At 38.8% G+C, this 22966-nt stretch overlaps 2 protein-coding genes across 3 annotated transcripts in view; one reads left to right on the forward strand and one right to left on the reverse strand.

The window, feature by feature from the left end:
- Positions 1-22966, reverse strand: part of PARD3B (par-3 family cell polarity regulator beta) — a 1123128-nt gene that overhangs the window by 897942 nt on the left and 202220 nt on the right. The gene's annotated exons all lie outside the window — the stretch shown is intronic.
- Positions 1773-2992, forward strand: LOC122698772 (hepatoma-derived growth factor-related protein 3-like). The gene has a single exon (XM_043910304.1). It carries the CDS (start codon positions 1793-1795, stop codon positions 2402-2404), a length of 612 nt encoding a protein of 203 aa, XP_043766239.1. The 5' UTR covers positions 1773-1792; the 3' UTR covers positions 2405-2992.

Raw genomic sequence — 22966 nt, forward strand, 5'->3', positions numbered from 1 at the left:
TGAACCAAACCCACACTGCCTGCAACAGCTCCAGAGAAATTTCTAGATATATTTTTACTTTTTTTTTAATTAAAAAAATTTTTTTTCTTTTCTTTTACTTTTTCTATTTTCTTTTAAAATTCCCTATTACTCCCCCATTACTCCTTAACTTTCATTTTCATTTATTTTTACAATTTTTTTTTAATTAGGAAAAAATTTTTTTTTTCTCGTTTTATTTTTTTCTCTTATTTTCTTTTAAAGTCCTCTATTACTCCTTAATTTTCATTTTCATTTCACTATAACCTTGCAAAAAAAAAAGGAGAAGCCCTATTTTTAAACAGAACTTCATATATATTTCTAAATTTTTTTGTGTTTTTGTTTTTAATATTGTATTTTTAAGAGTCTAATCTCTACTCTAGATTTTTAATCTTTGTTTTTCAGTATTTGATATCAGTTTTGGACATTTAAGAATCCAATATTCACTACCCATTTTTACTTAGGAGTGTGTTGATTACTCTCTCCCAGTCTTGACTCTCTGTTCTCTACCTCAGAACACCTCCATTTCCTCCTTTCCCCTTCTCTTCCCAATCCAATTCTGTGAATCTTTGTCGGTGTCTGGGCTATGGAGAACACTTTGGGAACAGACAACTGTGTAGATCTGTCTCTCTCCTCTTGAGTCCCCCTTTTTCTCCTCCTGCTCATCTCTATCTCCCTCCTCCCACTCCTCTTCTTCATGTAACTCTGTGAACCTCTCTGGGTGTCCCTAATGGGGGAGAATCTTTTCGCCATTAACCTAGAAGTTTTATTATCAGTGCTATATAGTTGGAGAAGCCTTGAAACTACAGGAAGAATAAAACTGAAATCCAGAGGCAGGAGACTTAAGCCCAAAACCTGAGAACATCAGAAAACTCCTGACTACATGGAACATTAATAAGAGACCATCCAAAAGCCTCCATACCTACACTGAAACCAACCACCACCCAAGAGCCAATAAGTTCCAGAGCAAGACATACCAGGCAAATTCTCCAGCAATCCAGGAACATAGCCCTGAGCGTCAACATACAGGCTGCCCAAAGTCACACCTAACACATAGACCCATCTCAAAACTCATTACTGGGCACTCCATTGCACTCCAGAGAGAAGAAATCCAGTTCCATGCACCAGAACACTGACGCAAACTTCCCTAAGCAGGAAACCTTGACAAGCCAATCGTCCAACCCCACCCACTAGGTGAAACCTCCACATTAAAAAGGAACCAAAGACCACCAGAATACAGAAAGCCTACTCCAGACACAGCAATCTAAACAAGATGAAAAGGCAGAGAAATACCCAACAGGTAAAGGAACATGAAAAATGCCCACCAAGTCAAACAAAAGAGGAGGAGATAGGGAATCTACCTGAAAAAGAATTTAGAATAATGATAATAAAAATGATCCAGAATCTTGAAAACAAAATGGAGTTACAGATAAATAGCCTGGAGACAAAGATTGAGAACATGCAAAAAATGTTTAATAAGGACCTAGAAGAAATAAGAAAGAGTCAATTAAAAATAAATAATGCGGGTGGGGGACCTCGGCGCTGGCAAGAGCCGAGCGGCGGGGGGCTCCCCTCCCCCGCTGCCGGGCGGTGATTTGCAGGGCCTGCTGAGCACCCCCCGCCCACCCCCTCGCCTCAGCCGCTGCGTCAACGCTTCCCCTCGTCGGAGCAGCTGCTCATCCGCCCGCCTGCCCAGCTCCAGAGGTCTGCCCGCGGGGGGGCGGCCTCCCGGCATCTTAGCGGCACCCAAGGGCGACCAGGAAGGGGAGCGGCCGGGATGGCGAGTCCACGGCCCCGCGAGTACAAGGCGGGTGACCTGGTCCTCGCCAAGATGGAGGGCTCCCCGCACTGGCCCACCTGGATCGATGACCTCCCAGAGGGAGCTGTGAAGCCTCCAGCCAATAAGTACCCTATCTTCTCTTTTGGCACCCATGAAACTGCTTTTCTAGGTCCCAAAGACCTCTTCCCTTATAAGGAATACAAAGACAAGTTTGGAAAATCAAACAAACGGAAAGGATTTAATGAAGGATTGTTGGAAATAGAAAATAACCCAGGAGTAAAGTTTACTGGATACCAGGCAATTCAGCAACAGAGCTCTTCAGAAACCGAGGGAGAAGGTGGGAATACCACTGACGCAAGCAGTGAGGAAGAAGGCGACAGAGTAGAGGAAGATGGAAAAGGCAAAAGAAAGAGTGAAAAAGCAGGCTCAAAGCGGAAAAAGTCATACACTTCAAAGAAATCCTCTAAACAGTCCCGGAAATCTCCAGGAGACGAAGATGAAAAGGACTGCAAAGAAGAAGAAAATAAAAGCAGCTCTGAGGGTGGAGATGCCAGCAATGACACAAGAAACACAACTTCAGACTTGCAAAAAACCAGTGAAGGGACCTAACTATCATAATGAATGCTGCATACTAAGAAAACCACAAGAAGGTTATACGTTTGGTTGTCCAATATTCTCGGATTTGATATGAACCAACACATAGTCCTTGTTGTCATTGCCAGAACCCCAGTTTGTATGTACATTATTCACATTCCTCTCTGATGTGTTTGGGGGAAAAAAAGACATTTTAGCCTTTTTTAAGGTTATTGACTTAATTTCATGTTATTTGGTTGCATGAAGTTGCCCTTAACCACGAAGGATTATCAAGATTTTTGCACAAGCTCATACAAGTCTAGGATCCTTTATCAAGGCAGTTATGTTCATCACTCTTCTGCCTTTTACTTCACCATCACCAAACACTCAGTTAAATATAAATTAGCATTTTTTTAAAAGGACCACTCAACATAATGCTTAAGGGATTTCTTCTCTGTGACAGAACCCAGGAACCAATTCCTAGATACATAATGTTGGCATATTGAAGGTGAACTTAAAATTGTCCTTCAGTTTTGAGGCCATGTGTAAAGTTGAATCATACTGTAAAATACCTATTCCGTATTAGAAATAGCTAGTGGACAACTTATACTTCTCAAAACTCATATTGTTATGTACACACACTCAGTTTCTATATGTGAAGTTAAGTGAGTCTTTTGTGTTACTCCAAGATAAAGGCAATGATTTATTTTCTCCCAATGCTAATACAATTTGAGCTAAACACTCAAGCTGGATACTTTACATTTTAAAGCTGGACTCAGCAGTAGCCCTATGGGAAGTAAGACAAAGCATTGACTTTTAAATATAGACTTTTAAACGATCTATTGTTTTCTTTTGGAACTAGAATTAGAATAGTTAATACTCAACCACAAACCATTATTATGTGTACATTATTGTTGCAATTGTGATAATAGAAAATTTTATTTATTTTTATGCCAACTTATATTGTGAGAACACATTTAGTTAGTTTCGGTTTTATCAATCCTGTTATGCTTGTCCTTGGAACATCTTTCGCGTATTCGAGGTTTGTAGTTGAAAAGTTTACTGTAAAAAAAAAATCAAAAACAAAAAAATGTATTGTTTTTACAGAATAAATTTATTGGAATGTGTACTGGGAGTAAGAGTTGAGGTTGTAAACAACTAAGTTAGTGTAATTTGGCTTCATATATGTAATGTGAGGTATTAATGTAATTCATATATTAAAGCAAAAATTGTTAACAGCAAAAAAAAATAAAAATAAAAAAATAAATAATGCAATAAATGAGATCAAAAACACTCTGGAGGGAACCAAGAGTAGAATAATGGAGGCAGAAGATAGGATAAGTGAGGTAGAAGATAAAATGGAGGAAATAAATGAAGCAGAGAGGAAAAAAGAATCAAAAGAAATGAGGACAACTTCAGGGACCTCTGGGACAATGTGAAACGCCCCAACATTCGAATCATAGGAGTCCCAGAAGAAGAAGACAAAAAGAAAGGCCATGAGAAGATACTCGAGGAGATAATAGCTGAAAACTTCCCTAAAATGGGGAAGGAAATAGCCACCCAAGTCCAAGAAACCCAGAGAGTCCCAAACAGGATAAACCCAAGGTGAAACACCCCAAGACACATATTAATCAAATTAACAAAGATCAAACACAAAGAACAAATATTAAAAGCAGCAAGGGAGAAACAACAAATAACACACAAAGGGATTCCCAGAAGGATAACAGCTGATCTATCAATAGAAACCCTCCAGGCCAGAAGGGAATGGCAGGACATACTTCAAGTAATGAAACAGAATAACCTACAACCTAGATTACTGTACCCAGCAAGGATCTCATTCAGATATGAAGGAGAATTCAAAAGCTTTAAAGACAAGCAAAAGCTGAGAGAATTCAGCACCACCAAACCAGCTCTTCAACAAATGCTAAAGGATCTTCTCTAGACAGGAAACACAGAAAGGTTGTATAAATGCGAACCCAAAACAACAAAGTAAATGGCAACGGGACCACACCTATCAATAATTACCTTAAATGTAAATGGGTTGAATGCCCCAACTAAAAGACAAAGACTGGCTGAATGGATACGAAAACAAGACCCCTATGTATGCTGTCTACAAGAGACCCACCTCAAAACAAGGGACACAAACAGACTAAAAGTGAAGGGCTGGAAAAAAATATCTCACACAAATGGAGATCAAAAGAAGGCAGGAGTCGCAATACTCATATCAGATAAAATAGACTTTAAAATAAAAGCTGTGAAAAGAGACAAAGAAGGACACTACATAATGATCAAAGGATCAATTCAAGAAGAAGATATAACAATTATAAATATATATGCACCCAACATAGGAGCACCGCAATATGTAAGGCAAATGCTAACGAGTATGAAAGAGGAAATTAATAGTAACACAATAATAGTGGGAGACTTTAATACCCCACTCACAACTATGGATAGATCAACTAAACAGAAAATTAACAAGGAAACACAAACTTTAAATGACACAATGGACCAGCTAGACCTAATTGATATCTATAGGACATTTCACCCCAAAACAATCAACTTCACTTTTTTCTCAAGTGCACACGGAACCTTCTCCAGAATAGATCACATCCTGGGTCATAAATCTACCCTTGGTAAATTCAAAAAAATTGAAATCATTCCAGTCATCTTTTCTGACCACAGTGCAGTAAGATTAGATCTCAATTACAGGAAAAAAATTATTAAAAATTCAAACATATGAAGGCTAAATAACATGCTTCTGAATAACCAACAAATCATATAAAAAATCAAAAAAGAAATCAAAATATGCACAGAAATGAATGAAAATGAAAACACAACAACCCAAAACCTATGGGACACTGTAAAAGCAGTGCTTAGGGGAAGGTTCATAGCATTACAGGCTTACTTCAAGAAACAAGAAAAAACCCAAATAAATAACCTAACTCTACACCTAAAGCAATTAGAGAAGGAAGAAATGAAGAACCCCAGGGTTAGTAGAAGGAAAGAAATCTTAAAAATTAGGGCAGAAATAAATGCAAAAGAAACTAAAGAGACCATAGCAAAAATCAAAAAAGCTAAAAGCTGGTTTTTTGAAAAAATAAACAAAATTGACAAACCATTAGCAAGACTCATTAAGAAACAGAGAGGAACCAAATTAAAAAAATTAGAAATGAAAATGGAGACATCACAACAGACAACACCGAAATACAAAGGATCATAAGAGACTACTACCAGCAGCTCTATGCCAATAAAATGGACAACTTGGAAGAAATGGACAAATTCTTAGAAAAGTATAACTTTACAAACCTGAACCAGAAAGAAATAGAAGATCTTAACAGACCCATCACAAGCAAGGAAATCAAAAGTGTAATCAGAAATCTCCCAGGAAACAAAAGCCCAGGACCAGATGGCTTCACAGCTGAATTCTACCAAAAATTTAGAGAAGAGCTAACACCTATCTTACTCAAACTCTTCCAGAAAATTGCAGAAGGTAAACTTTCTAACTTATTCTATGAGGCCACCATCACCCTAATTCCAAAACCAGACAAAGATGCCACAAAAAAAGAAAACTACAGGCCAATATCACTGATGAACATAGATGCAAAAATCCTTCACAAAATTCTAGCAAACAGAATCCAACAACATATTAAAAAAATCATACACCATGACCAAGTGGGCTTTATCCCAGGAATGCAAGGATTCTTTAATATCCACAAATCAATCAATGTAATACACCACATTAACAAATTGAAAGATAAAAACCATATGATTATCTCAATAGATGCAGAGAAAGCCTTTGACAAAATTCAACACTCATTTATGATTAAAACTCTCCAGAAAGCAGGAATAGAAGGAACATACCTCAACATAATAAAAGCTATATATGACAAACCCACAGCAAGCATCACCCTCAATGGTGAAAAATTGAAAGCATTCCCTGAAAAATTGAAAGTTCCCCTGAAATCAGGAACAAGACAAGGGTGCCCACTCTCACCACTACTATTCAACATAGTGTTGGAAGTTTTGGCCACAGCAATCAGAGCAGAAAAAAGAAGTAAAAGGAATCCAGATAGGAAAAGAAGAAGTGAAACTCTCGCTATTTGCAGATGACATGATCCTCTACATAGAAAGCCCTAAAGACTCTACCAGAAAATTACTAGAGCTAATCAATGAATATAGTAAAGTTGCAGGATATAAAATAAACACACAGAAATCCCTTGCATTCCTATACACTAACAATGAGAAAACAGAAAGAGAAATTAAGGAAACAATACCATTCACCATTGCAACAAAAAGAATAAAACACTTAGGAGTATATCTACCTAAAGAAACAAAAGACCTATACATAGAAAACTATAAAACACTGATGAAAGAAATCAAAGAGGACAAAAACAGATGGAGAAATATACCCTGTTCATGGATTGGAAGAATATTGTCAAAATGGCTATACTACCCAAAGCAATCTATAGATTCAATGCAATCTCTATCAAGCTACCAACAGTATTTTTCACAGAACTAAAACAAATAATTTCACAATTTGTATGGAAATACAAAAAAACTCAAATAGCCAAAGTAATCTTGAGAAAGAAGAATGGAACTGGAGGACTCAACCTGCCTGACTTCAGACTATACTACTAAGCCACAGTCATCAAGACAGTATGATACTGGCACAAGGACAGAAATATAGATCAATGGAAGAGAATAGAAAGCCCAGAGATAAATCCACAAACCTATGGACACCTTATCTTCGACAAAGGAGTCAAGGATATACAATGGAAAAAAGACAACCTCTTTAACAAGTGGTGCTGGGAAAACTGGTCAACCACTTGTAGAAGAATGAAACTAGAATACTTTGTAACACCACACACAAAAATAAACTCAAAATGGATTAAAGATCTAAATGTAAGACCAGAAACTATAAAACTCCTAGAGGAGAACATAGGCAAAACACTCTCCGACATAAATCACAGCAGGATCCTCTATGACCCACCTCCCAGAATATTGGAAATAAAAGCAAAAATAAACAAATGGGACCTAATGAAACGTAAAAGCTTTTGCACAACAAAGGAAACTATAAGTAAGGTGAAAAGACAGCCCTCAGATTGGGAGAAAATAATAGCAAACAAAGCAACAGACAAATGATTAATCTCAAAAATATACAAGCAACTCCTGAAGCTCAATTCCAGAAAAATAAATGACCCAATCAAAAAATGGGCCAAAGATCTAAACAGACATTTCTCCAAAGAAGACATACAGATGGCTAACAAACACATGAAAAGATGCTCAACCTCACTCATTATTAGAGAAATGCAAATCAAAAACCACAATGAGGTACCATTACACGCCAGTCGGGATGGCTGCTATACAAAAGTCTACAAGCAATAAATGCTGGAGAAAAGGGAACCCTCTTACACTGTTGGTGGGAATGCAAACTAGTACAGCCGCTATGGAGAACAGTGTGGAGATTTCTTAAAAAACTGGAAATAGAACTGCCATATGCTCCAGCAATACCACTTCTGGGCATACACAACAAGGAAACCAGATCTGAAAGAGACACGTGCACCCCAATGTTCATCGCAGCACTGTTTATAATAGCCAGGACATGGAAGCAACCTAGAGGCCCATCAGCAGACGAATGGATAAGGAAGCTGTGGTACATATACACCATGGAATATTACTCAGCCGTTAAAAAGAATTCATTTGAATCAGTTCTAATGAGATGGATGAAACTGGAGCCCATTATGCAGAGTGAAGTAAGCCAGAAAGATAAAGAACATTACAGCATACTAACACATATATATGGAATTTAGAAAGATGGTAATGATAACCCTATATGCAAAACAGAAAAAGACACATAGATGTACAGAACAGACTTTGGACTCTGTGGGAGAAGGCGAGGGTGGGATGTTTCGAAAGAACAGCATGTATATTATCTATAGTGAAACAGATCACCAGCCCAGGCTGGATGCATGAGACAAGTGCTCAGGCCTGGTGCACTGGGAAGACCCAGAGGAATCGGGTGGAGAGGGAGGTGGGAGCGGGGATCAGGATGGGGAACACATGTAAATCCATGGCTGATTCATGTCAATGTATGACAAAAACCACTACAATATTGTAAAGTAATTAGCCTCCAACTAATAAAAATAAATGGAAAAAAAAAACCCTAAGACATAACCATCATTTATAAAGATACAGATATGTGTGTGTGTGTGTATATATATATATCTTAATATATACACATACCTGGGTGTCAGTGTGTGTGTATATGTATTTGTGTGTATAACTATATATACATGCACATATTTTAAGTGGCCTGTAACTGGAAAATGAAGAGAATAATGATTTATATAAAAAAGAAGAAATAAAATGAGGAGGAATCAATGGTCACAATAGTCAGAACCATCTAATCACTAATTTGATCTTTCAAATATTCATTTGGAGTAGAAAATAATGCTACACAAAAAACTAAAAATCGTTGGCCAAAGGAGTAAAATTGTCCACAGCAAGTATGTAATGAAGAAGGCAGGTCCTTATTGGATTATAAAAATAGTAAGTCAAGTAACAGTGATTTTTAAATTTGAGGCCAAAGCATTTACCAAATGCCTAAACAGTACTTTGTTACATGATAAAATGATGCATTTTTCCCCTTCTAGAGGCTCATAATTTAATAATACCTGAAGAAGATAATTGAAGAAAACAAGGTTGCAATAAATATTAACGTTAACATTTTGAGACATAGGAGATGCCTGCTAGGTATCACATTTCAAGATGATGCCATAAAAATCACATCTTAAGCAGCTGTGACACAGACAATTATTTGTAGGTTTGTCACAACAAGAGTTTTAGCTTTATGGAAACAAGAGCCTGGGGGATGAGCCAATGAATGTTCCCAGGAGCACAATTGGCCTCCTCTCACTGAAGAGGTAGGAAAGAATCCAAGGAACATGAGGAGAGTCTACAAATCTCTAAGTTCTTTATGCTGCAAGAGTTGGTTCTGAAAGAAACATTGGGATCAGTGTGGATAAAAACCTGCCAACCTAAAAGCTAAGTGCTCAGTTCTTACATTTCAATGATCCATGAAAACTGGCAAATAGCAGTCACGAATACACAGTTGCATGACTACCTAAGACCCAGTTGAAACTTTCAGCCAATTGGGTTATGTTGCATCATCACCAGCAAATGTTCATCAAAGGCTTTGTCTCAGGCCTCACCTAGGACTACAGGGAATAAGGCCCTCATCTCATACCGGCCAAGACTCTTAACACACTTTAAGTCCCAGACCTTCTATTAAACCTGTCAACCCTTAAAAAGAATGAGTATCTTTCTTCCTCTTTAAGGATAAGGGAAGCTCCCACCCACCACATTCTAGAACTCTTTCCAACTACTGAGAGACTGTCATCACAATCAGCCCTTCTTTTCTCAACATCTTGTCTATCATTATCTTTAAAAGTTCCTTTCTTTCTGCCTTTGTTATCCAGTAGTATTAAAAGGGAAGATGACTCATAAAAGTAGAAAGCTTACAGGAATGGATTAGGATAACCTCCATTCAAATCCCAGCTTAGCTGTTCTCTACTTTGGTGGTCTAAGCAACTCATACTTTAAAATCATTTTCTCATCTATAAAACTGGATAGCAGTAACAATTTTACTGTCTCACCTAACAGGATCTTCTGGAGGAGAAAAGGAAAAAATGCAAGTGAATATGCTTTGCAAGTTGTAGAATATAAATAACGTCCTATGCAACAAATTCTTTACAGGACCAACCTCATTCCAAACAACATTCAACATCTTTATTTAACAGCTAAATTTCTTAATTAAGCTGCATACATTTCCTGCCTCAGTCTCAACATCTTTTACTCTGTTAAAGCAAACCCCTGCGATTTGTACTCCACACGAACACAGTGTAGGTTTTCCTCTAGCATCTTAAATCACTGCTCAGGATTTGCTATCTTGAAGCTCTTATCTTTCTCAAACCCTTTGGAATTTCCTTCTCCTTGATCATTATTCTGGTAAAGTTGTACTAGAGTCACTTATGGGAGAACTTTCTGGAACTAGGTTGAGAACAACCCACATATAAATGAATAAAGATATCCCACAGATAATTCACATATTTGTTATGATAAAATTATAGGAAAACCATGACTGAAAATATTTGACCTTTGTTTAGAAGCCAAATCATTCATATGTAGTTTTCTATGTTACTGACTCAGGAATTCTGGGTAACACTATTTTTAGTTTATTGAGTTTAAAGTATTCCTTAAGATTGGAAGTTCATTAAAAGCCTAATCTAGGTTCTCAGTGAATGCTTAGGTGCAGTCATTCAAGTGGAACACACATACACACACCAAAAACTAAAAACAAACCAACAGCAAGGACAATAGAAAATACTTAACAGTAAGTACCTCAGTGAACTTCCAGATGTTCAAGCTGGATTTTAAAAAGGCAGAGGAACCAGAGAGCAAATAGCCAACATCCGTTGGATCATCAAAAAAGCAAGAGAGTTCCAGAAAAACATCTACTTCTGCTTTATTGACTATGTCAAAGCCTTTGACTGTGTGGATCACAACAAACTGTGGAAAATTCTGAAAGAGACAGGAATACCAGACCACCTGACCTGCCTCTTGAGAAATCTGTACGCAGGTCAAACAGCAACAGTTAGAACTGGACGTGGAACAACAGACTGGTCCCAAATCAGGAAAGGAGTACATGTACGCTGTATATTGTAACCCTGCTTATTTAACTTATATGCAGAGTACATCATGAGAAATGTTGGACTGGATGAAGCACAAGCTGGAGTGAGGATTCCTGGAAGAAATATCAATAACCTCAGTTTTGCAGATGACACCACACTTATGGCCAAAAGTGAAGAAGAACTATGAGACTCTTGATGAAAGTGAAAGAGGACTGTGAAAAAGCTGGCGTAAAACTCAACATTCAGAAAACTAAGATCATGGCATCTGGTCCCACGACTTCATGGCAAATAGATGGGGAAACAATGGAAACAGTGACAGGCTTTATTTTTGGGGGTTCCAAAATTGCTGCAGATGCTGACTGCAGCCATGAAATTAAAAGACGCTCCTTGGACGAAAAGTTATGACCAACCTAGGCAGCATATTAAAAAGCAGAGACATTACTTTGCCAACAAAGGTCCATCTAGTCAAAGCTATGGTTTTTCCAGTAGTCAAGTATGGATGTGAGAGTTGGACTATAAAGTAAGCTGAGCACAGAAGAATTGATGCTTTTGAACTGTGGTGTTGGAGAAGACTCTTGAGAGTCCCTTGAACTCTCTCCAACCAGTCCATCCTAAAGAAAATCAGTCCTGAATATTGGAAGGACTGGCGCTGAAATGGAAACTCCAATACTTTCACCATCAGGTGTGAAGAACTGACTCATTGTAAAAGACCCTGATGCTGGGAAAGATTGAAAGTGGGAGGAGAAGGGGACGACAGAGGATGAGGAGGTTGGATGGCATCACCGACTCAATGGACATGAGTTTGACTAAGCTCCAGGAGCTGGTGATGGACAGGGCAGCCTGGTGTGCTGCAGTCCATGGTGTCCCAAAGAGGTACTGAACAGAAGTACCTCAGTAAACACTTAATACTAAGTACCTCACACACCTCAAAATTTGGGGCCTATCAGCTGTGACAATCTTCCATCCTGCCTAAATATCTTCTAATTTTCCATGCAGTATTTCCTCTTATTCTAGTCCTTGGTGAACTTCCAAATTGTCAAAGAGCTTCAGTGAATTATAAGGGCAGACCTGAACTGCAGAATGAGGAGGTGAAGTGAGGTCCTCATGTTGTCTTTTAAACAACTCATTTAGGCAACTTCTCTGAGAAATGAGAAAGGGAAAAGATTAGGACATTGCAGAGAAAAGAATGCTAGGAGGAAACATGGGAGGCTGTCTGTTTTCTTGGTTTTAAAATGCAGAGCTCAGACAAGTCTGTAGAGTAGAGGTTAAAGACGGGAGAGAGAAGGGGCCTGTGATGTTAATGTTCTGCAGATAGAAGGAAGGACAGGAGATTGAAAGTGTAAAACGGAGAATTAGCCTGGGCAGGAGAAGCAATTCTAAGTCTTGAGGGCAGAAATTAATTTTTTAGACAGTAAGATTAAAAACTGAAGATGTTTATTCAAGCCTCAAGCTCTGTTTTTGGTTTTTTTTTTTTCCTTAAAAGGTAGCTTAGGATGATCATCAGCTAAGAGTTGAGAGGCCAGGGTTGGGGTTGGAGCCCAATGAGGGCAGTGAGGTTTTAGAGTCACCACTGAAGGCTCATAGAAGGGGCAAGCCAAATAAAAACACTCAGTTTGAGGATTTTTCTCCAGGGGTCCTCAGCAGCCAAGGTGTTGAAGAAGCAAAAGCAAAGGGTATATCCATGATTGTATTTCCACAGTCCATAGGCCTTTGATTCCATTGCCCTAAAACAGACTGCAACTCCTGGGCTGCCATCTTGAAAGTGCGTGACATCAGGGATGAAGGAGGGTGAACCCTCGGCTGAACAGGGAACACACTGTAAGTGATGTTATTAGCGATGGCTCAGCAATCCTGTACCTTCAAGGTCAAATTCACATTAAAACTGCATTATTCTTCATAACACAAGGTACATTCTTTACCTGTCACTGTCCAACCAGAGCACAAGACGGAACATAAACATCTCTCCCTTTTCACTGAGTAAGGCTACTTCTGACAGTAAAGAGCTTCCTGTGTACACAAATACGGCAGAGCAACTGATGGGAGGCCTGCAGCGCTCACTGGACTCAATCTGTCTGCTAGTTAAAGCTAATAACGCAAGCTGCCACTGCCGCATGTGGCTTCTTAGTCTCCTAGTCAGCATGACATTTTTCTTCCAACTGAGCTAGTCCATCTCTGACTTCTGCAGTGCCAACACGGTATGTCAGCTATGGTCACTTCCCAGATGCCTCTGGCTATGTGACACTGGTGGGGATCATGTCAGAATTGTCCTTGAAATACTTACTGTCACCTCCCACCAGTTACAGAGCTGACCACACAGGCATTTCTTTGGATTTCTGCTGTTTTATTTGGCATTCTCATTGGGATGCCCTCGTAAGGGACAGTAATAACTTACTAAATACATGATGAACAAATTCCAGAGCTTCAACCTCCCTCCTGTTCTATACTTGACTGCTCAAGTTTATAAAACATGTAAGGTAGATCTCACAGAATCTAAACTAAGGTCCAGTGGATATGAAATCAAATGGTACCATTAAGGAAAAGCAGATATTCAGACTTGATCACATTTCCAAGGTATTTTTTAAATTGTAAGGTGTTGCCAAGATTATGAATTCAAATGATTAGAAGGAAATAAAATGTGGAAAAATTAAACAGATTACAGCATATGAAATAAGTAAAATTACTATGTTCACTTTAGTTCTTACTTCATATTAATCATATTTTCTATGTTTATTAAAATGGGAACATTAAAATACATTTTCATGTATTTCAGTTCCAATTCAAGGTATTTTCTCCCTTCCTATTTCCCCAGGAATGAAAACATTACATTCTTTTGAAAGACTGTCCTGTATTCTTCAAGTAATATGCTTAATTGCAGTTGCCAAACTACTGCTTTATGTCCAATAACAAGTTCACTCTCCTGAGTGGAATTTTGAAATGATTTATTTAAATATTTAAATATCAAACCAGTCAACCCTAAAGGAAGTCAATCCTGAATATTCATTGGAAGGATTGATGCTGAAGCTGAAGCTCTGATACTTTGGCCACCTGATGTGAAGAACTGACTCGTTGGAAAAAACCCTGATGCTGGGAAAGATTGAAGGTAGGAGGAAAAGGGGACAACAGAGGATGGTTGGAGAGCATCACTGATTCAATGGACATGAATCTGAGCAAACTCCGGGAGACGGTGAAGGACAGGGAAGCCTGGCATGTTGCAGTCCATGAAGTTGCGAAGAGTAGGACATGACTGAGTGATTGCACAACAAATTTTAATATCCACAGTTCAGACAAAAGCAAGAAACCTCCATGAATAAAACCTTGTTTGTCTTTCTTCCTGTTCAGTTCCCTCCTATTCGATCCACTCTATTCTTAAACACGTTCTCCTCAGACCTCAGCGTGGAAACTCCTATGACACTGCCCTTGTACATGACACCACTCCACTCGTCAATCCCACCCCCTCTTACCCTGCCTGATGGCTCAGTCAAATTCTGATGAGGAGGAACAGACTGGGTCAGTCTAAGCGCTTTGTAACTTCTTCTGTTATGCTCATCCACACCAATCAAATAGCACATATGACCTATATTACTTCTTCAGGCACATAATCAGACTTCCACATACAATGTGTCTCCACAATAAGATCATGAAGGCAAGGACAGTGTATTTCTACTAATTTGTGTCTCCTACGACTCCACTTCCACAGTCACTCCATAAATAATTAATAAACCAAATATCAAAGGGCCACCTCCCCAAGTTATGCAGCAAGCCTATTATTCAAACCAAGATGTTATAGATAATCAGAGGGAATTCCTGGAAGGGAATTTTTAACTATCCACTGATGACAAAGGTCACACCAAAATCAGTGGAAAACAAATTTATACTGAATAAGAAAGCAATAATTTAATAGTGAGGGAATACCTGGAAGAATGACAAAAATAATTAATTCTGAAATGCATTCTCACTGTGAATACATTACTGAGTATTGCTCCATGTGAGGCATGAAAAACATAAAAGATTTCATTTTGCATCAACGATAAGAGTGGGGGACATTTTTTAAACATCGTATCAATTATTTCCCAGTATCTCGTAAGGAAAAGACAAGCTGAAATGAAAAAAGAAAAAAAAAAAAGGTAAGCTAAAAATTAAAACTGATGAGCAACAATACATAAGAAAAATGAATAATCGCCCATCAAACTTTCCTTAATGAAAATAGCTATAACTAATTGTTCTTTTAAGTGAACAGAAACAAAGCATAAAGAAAAGTGCTTTGGAAAATCCAAGCTAATTTATCAAGGTTTCCGGACAAGTAGCACCTAAGGGACTCCTGACCAAGAAGAGAACTTACTGAGTCCTGTTTTAAGCAAAGGCACTGTCCATAAGGTTAGTAATTCAAAGAATAACAATCGTCATGTTCTTGTTTTGTGCCGAGAGGACTATACATGAGAATTCAAAATCAGCAAACTTATTACTTGTATAGGACAAAAAGAATATCACTATTTCTTGCCAGAAGAAATTTGGAATTTACTCTCAGATCATGTAGGTGATTAGGTTAGACCAACAAGTCAGTCACAATAGGTTAAGCTCCCTCCAAAGTCCTATCTGGTCAACCAATTTACTTCCATCATGACCACTTTCTCCCACAGATTATCACGAACTTGATCATTCTACCATCCTGCCCCTATCCTGTATTCTAACTCCTTTCCAGTAAGTGACTTATCTCACTGCCCTTTTTGCCCATTGCCGGTTTCCAGCCCATCAGCAATTATAAGAAAGACAATACTACTTTTGATTTACCCTGAAAGAAGAAACTAGCTTTAAACCAACATGGAACAGAGGACCTCCCTTCAGAATATGTAGTAAAGTGCTAAAAAAATCATTTATTGTCTCCTGACCTTTGTAGAAAATAATGAAAGATCCAATAAACCAAATGACAACATCTTCCTTTCTTGTCCTTTGACAAACCTGAGAGAATACAAACGAATCTTTGGTTTACTGGGAAACAATCAAGCTATATTTTTCTTCACAAATTACAAAATATATTATGTCTGAAAAAAATGTTAACTAATTTAGAGCAATTTCTGAATTCTCCATAAATGTATCACTCATTTTTAATGCATTTCTTAATAAACATAAAATGAACTAAATCATTTTCAGTTGCTAAGTCACCTTAAAGCCAGTCTACAAAATATAGTGATCCAGTAAATATTTTTTTTTAATATTTGGAAGTAGCCAAATAGTTATATAGGAAATATCAACTAATCATTTTCAAGTCACCTTAAAGCCAGTCTACAAAATATAGTGATCCAGTAAATATTTTTTTTTAATATTTGGAAGTAGCCAAATAGTTATATAGGAAATATCAACTAATCATTTTCAGAGATAGGTAAGTGTCAAAACATGACACTCAAAAATCACACCTCAATTGTTAACTTTTGATGAAACAAGTGTCCTTTCAGGGCTAATTCTCAACTGTTCTCCTTGACCTCTCATTTTCAGGCAAACAAAACAGCAGTAGGCAGAAGATGAGAGTGGGATGCAGACATCACAGCCTCTGTTCCTCTTCAGATAACCAAGGTGGCATCAGGACAGCATCCTAATCAGATTCAGAGGACATCTCTACAGAACTTTCACACAATGAGTGCATTGTTTAGTTCAGTTTCTCAGTCATGTCCGACTCTTTGCAACCTCATGGACTGCAGCATGCCAGCCTTTCCTGTCCATCACCAACTCCCGTAGCTTACTCAAACTCATGTCCATTGAGTCGGTGATGCCATCCAGCCATTTCATTCTCTGTCATCCCCTTCTCCTGCCTTCAATCTTTCCCAGCATCAGGGTCGTTTCTTCACACCAGGTGGCCCAAGTATTGGAGCTTCAGCTTCAGCCTCAGTCCTTCCAGTGAATATTCAGGACTAATTTCCTTTAGGATTGATTGGCTTGATCTCCTTGCAGTCCAAGGGATTCTCAAGAGTCTTCTCCAACACCACAGTTCAAAAGCATCAGTTCTTCGGCGCTCAGCTTTCTTTATAGTCCGACTCTCACATCCATACATGACCACTGGAAAAACCATAGCCTTGACTAGACGGACCTCTGTTGGCAAAGTAATGTCTCTGCTTTTTAATATGCTGTCTAGGTTGGTATAACTTTCCTTCCAAGGAGTAAGCATCCTTTAATTTCATGACTGCAGTCACCATCCACACTGACTTTGGAGCCAAAAAAAATAAAAGTCAGCCACTGTTTCCACTGTTTCCCATCTATTTGCCATGAAGTGATGGGACCAGATGCCATGATCTTAGTTTTCTGAATGCTGAGCTTTAAGCCAACATTTTCACTCTCCTCTTCCACTTTCATCAAGAGGCTCTTTAGTTCTTCTTCACTTTCTGCCATATGGGTGGTGTCATCTGCATATCTGAGGTTATTGATATTTCTCCCAGCAATCTTGATTCCAGCTTGTGCTTCTTCCAGCCCAGCATTTCTCATGATGTACTCTACATATAAGTTAAATAAGCAGGGTGGCAATATACAGCCTTGATGTATTCCTTTCCCAATTTGGAACCAGTCTGTTATTCCACGTCCAGTTCTAACTGTTGCTTCTTGACCTGCATACAGATTTCTCAAGAGTCAGATCAGGTAGTCTGATATTCCCATCTCTTTCAGAATTTTCCACAGTTTGTGGTTAGGAATACAAAAGCATTACAGTTCTACTAAAATGGCCAAAAGGTAATACATTTTACTGTTGTCATTTTTAGCAAATTTTTCTTCATATATTTTTAAAATATTGGAACAAATTTTGAGGAACATTAGCTTGTCACTGCGAAAAATGTGCTTTGTCTTCTAAATAGCATGCCATAAAACTGGGGTCAGAATTTCTAAGTAAGTGACTCTTAATCTGTATCCAATTTAAAGACATGTTAAATTTGGCTGGCATTTCAATAAAGGTGCACTTCCTATGTGCATCTATAAAACCTTGTTCACTTTCCTGAACTAGTCAACAACTGGTCCCTTCAAAGCAGCCCTTCTAGTCTAGGGAAGACATGGCCCATTTCACCTGCCTGACTCTTAGAAGACTCCAGCCTATGTCTCCTAGAGGTACTCAGTATAGCACTGTCCCAATTTACTTATGTTCATCAGCCTCCCTTGGTGGCTTAGAGGGTAAAGCATCTGCCTACAATGCGGGAGACCTGGGTTCGATCACTGGGTCAGAAGATCCTTTGGAGAATGAAATGGCAACCCATTCTAGTACTCTTGCCTGGAAAATCCCATGGATGGAGGAGCCTGGTAGGCTATCGTCCATGGGGTCGCAAAGAGTCGAACACGACTGAGTGACTTCAACTTCACTGTTTCATTAGCCTCACACTCCATCAATATCTTTTCTTCTCTACCAATTGATCAAAAGTCATTATCGAGTGTCTCAAACTCTAATTTAACTGATTATCTCCTACTATGTACCCTCTTTTCAGTAATAGAACCAGCCAGGCTTTCACTGCACCCTTGGCTGCAGCTGGATGACCTCTCCCAGCCTCCTTTGCGGCCAGGCAAGTTCTTATGGTTAAGTTCTGAGCACAGATTCCAATTCTGGTCTGTGGTTCGTATTTATTCTCATAGATTAAATTATCAACTGCAATAGGGCCAGGCCCAGGAGTCTTCTTTTTTTTTCTTTTTTTTTAAGCTCCCCAGATAAATCTAATATATAGACAAGGTTAAGGACTCCTGGTAAAGCATGCTAGAGTGATGAAAAGTCACCTAAGAGTAGAGATGCTTGGCTTCTACTCCCCAAATCACATTCAACCCAGACTTCTATATGAGACAGAAACAAACTATCTTGTTTAAGCCACTGTTGGGTTTCCCTGGTGGATCAGAAGATAGAGAATCTGCCTGTAATGCAGGAGACCTGGGTTCAATCCCTGGGTTGGGAAGATCCCCTGGAGAAGGGGATATCAACCCACTGCAGTAGTCTGGCCTGGGGAATTCTATGGAGAGAGGAGCCTGGCAAGCTACAATCCATGGGATCGTAAGGAGTCGAACACAATTGAGTGACTAGCACTTTCACAAGCCCTGTCGCACGATCTCTGCTGAAACAGAGCCCCTGCAAGCATGCATGCCAAGTCACTTCAGTCATGTCCAACTCTTTGTGATCCTATGGACTGCAGCGGGCCAAGCTCTTCTGTCCATGGGATTCTCCAGATGAGTGGAGAATGCCATGACCCCAGTTTGGCATGCTATTTAGAAGACAAAGCACATTTTTCGCAGTGACAAGCTAATGTTCCTCAAAATTTGTTCCAATATTTTAAAAATATATGAAGAAAAATTTGCTAAAAATGACAACAGTAAAATGTATTACCTTTTGGTCATTTTAGTAGAACCCACTGGAGTGGGTTGTGGTGCCCTTCTCCAGGGGATCTTCCTGACCCAGGGATTGAACTCGTGTCTTAAGTCTACTGCATTGACAGGCAGGCTCTTTTCTACCAGCGCCACCTACTCATAACCTAACAAATACCACAGGCAGCACTGCTCTCCCACCTGGTCAGCACTGAACCATAAGGATCCTAGCTCAAATTCTTATGCCTAATATCTGCTTTCCAGAACCAATCCTGTATTGTCTGATCAAGATCTCTTGACAAGATGTTCTAAGTTTAACTTTTCCCTTTTGCTTTTGTCTTTTGATGCAAGAAATACATAAGACACCAATCCATTCTCTTGTCTTTTTGCAATTATGAACCATCTGATTCCTTTCTCATATGACTATGAGTTGTTTAATGGTATCCTTTTTCCAGTTGATGGATTATTTCAATGGTTGTTTGAATTGAAGCAATATGCAGTATTTGCCTTCATTTCAATATTTTAGTTTGAGTTATTTTAGCACATTTAAGGAGAAGGCAATGGCAACCTACTCCAGTACTCTTGCCTGGAAAATCCCATGGATGGAGGAGCCTGGTAGGCTGCAGTCCATGGGGTCGTGAAGAGTCGGACACGACTGAGCGACTTCACTTTCACTTTTCACTTTCATGCGTTGGAGAAGGAAATGGCAACCCACTCCAGTGTTCTTGCCTGGAGAACCCCAGGGACGGGGGAGCCTGGTGGGCTGCCGTCTATGGGGTCGCGCAGTCAGACACGACTGAAGCGACTTAGCAGCAGCACATTTAAAGTTTAAAAGGTTCAATGCCTGCCTACCATTCAGATATGGGTAAGTCACAGACAAAAACAAAACGAGTTATGGCTGCAACTATGAAACTTATACTAATTTCCTACTGGCAGAGCAACAGGAAATCTAATGTGGCAAGGAACTCAATGTAGCCTCTTATCTGTTATCATATGGCTACAAATAAGAGATGCTATCTGGATATTTTTGTTGGCTCATAGTAATCTCTAAAAATTTAAGAAGTCTATTATCCCTTTGCATAATTAATCCAAACACCAATTAATCTATGGCTAAATAACAGAGTTAAACTGTATTTTCATTTGTCCATAAAAATCCTGTAAAGGCAGCACTGTTACATGCCTCCAGCAGATACTGACAAAGACGCCTTTAGAAAAGAAGTAACTTCAACAGGCAAATACTTAAATTTTTATTTCAACAGAAACAAAAAACAGAGAAGTAGGACATGAATGAACATATTTTCCTTGGAATTTATTCACAATTTTAGAATAGTATTGAAATAGTTTTGGCTACCTGTTGTTCTTATATTCAAAACAAAGCTTCAGGTAGCTGTTTCCTACAATTTAACTTACTTTCTATGAAGAGGAAAAATATGTACCTAATTTAGAAGTACACTAAAAAAGACGGTAGAGATCATTCTGAAATTTATAGTCATAAAAAAGACAACTATATAAGTAATAATACTAAGTAATAATAGGACTAAAAATTTATAGTCATAAAAAAGACAACTATCTACTAATAACATGTAAGAAACCAGAAGTATTATTTTAATGTAATTTAAAATAAGACATGTTTAATGAAAAAGTTTGATATCAAGTAAAAACTGTGTGAAAAGGCAAAACAAAATAAACCGAAGGTTACATGTGGTTAAAAATGTGCATATTTTCATTAAAATTACAAGTTTTTAAGTAGAAACACCTTATTTCTTATAGCATTACAGTGAATTAGATTAGCAGTTAATTTACACTTTAAAGATATCTACTATTAAAATGATCAAAGATTTTCATCACTTATATTTTCTGTCTATTAAAATCTCAGCTTTAATTTTAAAACTAAAGAGGCAAGCATTTGAAGGCACTTGGCCCTAATTTCTCAACTTTCTAATTCACTAGGCTTTGAAAATATACCTCAGTCTATCAATATTTCATATTAGACTTTTTTGCCATGAAATAATTACTGCAGTAAACTATTACAACAAAATACTTTCAACTAAGTAATCCACAAGATATGCTTTTGAAAAGTTGCATTAGAGTCATGTATTTACAAAATGAGGTCAGATAATAAGTAAGAACTGCAACAGTATAAGACACAACTATTAAAAAAAAAAAGACACAACTATTAATATACTCTATTTTCAAAACTATTCAAGAATAAACTGTTTCAGTTAATCAGCTATTTTCTCTCCACTGGGCTATAAATTCTCCCAAGGTATATTTTATTCATGGCTGTAAATTTCATCAAATATGTCTTTAAAAGAGAGCAGTACAACTGTTGGTTAACCGTACATGTCATCAGTAATCATGGTCAAAATGCAATGATACATATTCTATTGCCTGATGTTCCTGCAGTCTCAAGGGCAGCAGGTTTACATGTCATCTGACCTACCCCAGACTCCACACTGATGATTGACTAGCCATGCACATCTCTCAAAGGCACCCAAGGACTCAGATAAACTCAAGAAAATTTGGTAATCTCACTCCCTCTTGGATTTGACCCAAGACACAGGAGACCACTGCCAGTTGACAGTGGATAGTGAGCCTAATAAGTCATGACAATGTTGGGGGTGGAGGCCAAGTGCAAGGTCAGTAAGCAGGGAAAACCAATCAAGGGGAAAAGGAAAGAAAAAGACAACAAGAGACCAAAACACTAGATCTGCCCCAGAGCAACATACAAAGGAATAAAGCCATGTACATCCTGAGATAATAATTGCTTTGAGTCCTGAAAATGTCCCCACTCCTCATTTCTTGTGAGGCTCTGGAACATACCTTTGGTCAGTTTGAGTGAGATTCTGCCCCCTGAAACCAAAAGGGCTATGTGTAGATCACACAATATTAAAAGACATGCAGTATATGCAAATTTGGTCTGAAGCCATTCAGCAGAACTGTCATCACAAATGCCAATCGATGACTGTTCAGTTCAGTCGCTCAGTCATGTCCGACTCTTTGCAACCCCATGAATCGCAGCACGCCAGGCCTCCCTGTCCATCACCAACTCCTGGAGTTTATTCAAACTCATGTCCATTGAGTCGGTGATGCCATCCAGCCATCTCGTTCTCTGTCATCCCCTTCTCCTCTTGCCCCCAATCCCTCCCAACATCAGGGTCTTTTCCAATGAGTCAACTCTTCGCATGAGGTGGCCAAAGTATTGGAGTTTCAGCTTCAGCATCAGTCCTTCCAGTGAACACCCAGGACTGATCTCCTTTAGGATGGACTGGTTGGTAGGGAACATCTAAGTGAGAACCAACCTACCACCTGAAGCAGGGCCTCGCAGGCCGCTGGGGGCTGAAGGACACCTGCCCAGCCTGGCTGCTGCGGCTGCCGGAAGCACACGTGTCACCTCTGCCACGCCACCATCCCAGCGGTCTCTCCCAGTCCTTCCACTGCTGTCAAGGTGCTTCCCAGTTTGGCCCTCTGGCAGTGGGCGTAAGGATTATCACAATGCTCTCTGCTCACTTTACACTAGTACACTTACTTGAATCCTTCACTTTTATTTGAGGTGTTTATTGGATTGCTGCTCCCCCAGCCCCTCAGCCATTCCCCC

This window comes from Cervus elaphus, chromosome 8 (assembly GCF_910594005.1).
Source record: "Cervus elaphus chromosome 8, mCerEla1.1, whole genome shotgun sequence".
NCBI lineage: Eukaryota > Metazoa > Chordata > Mammalia > Artiodactyla > Cervidae > Cervus > Cervus elaphus.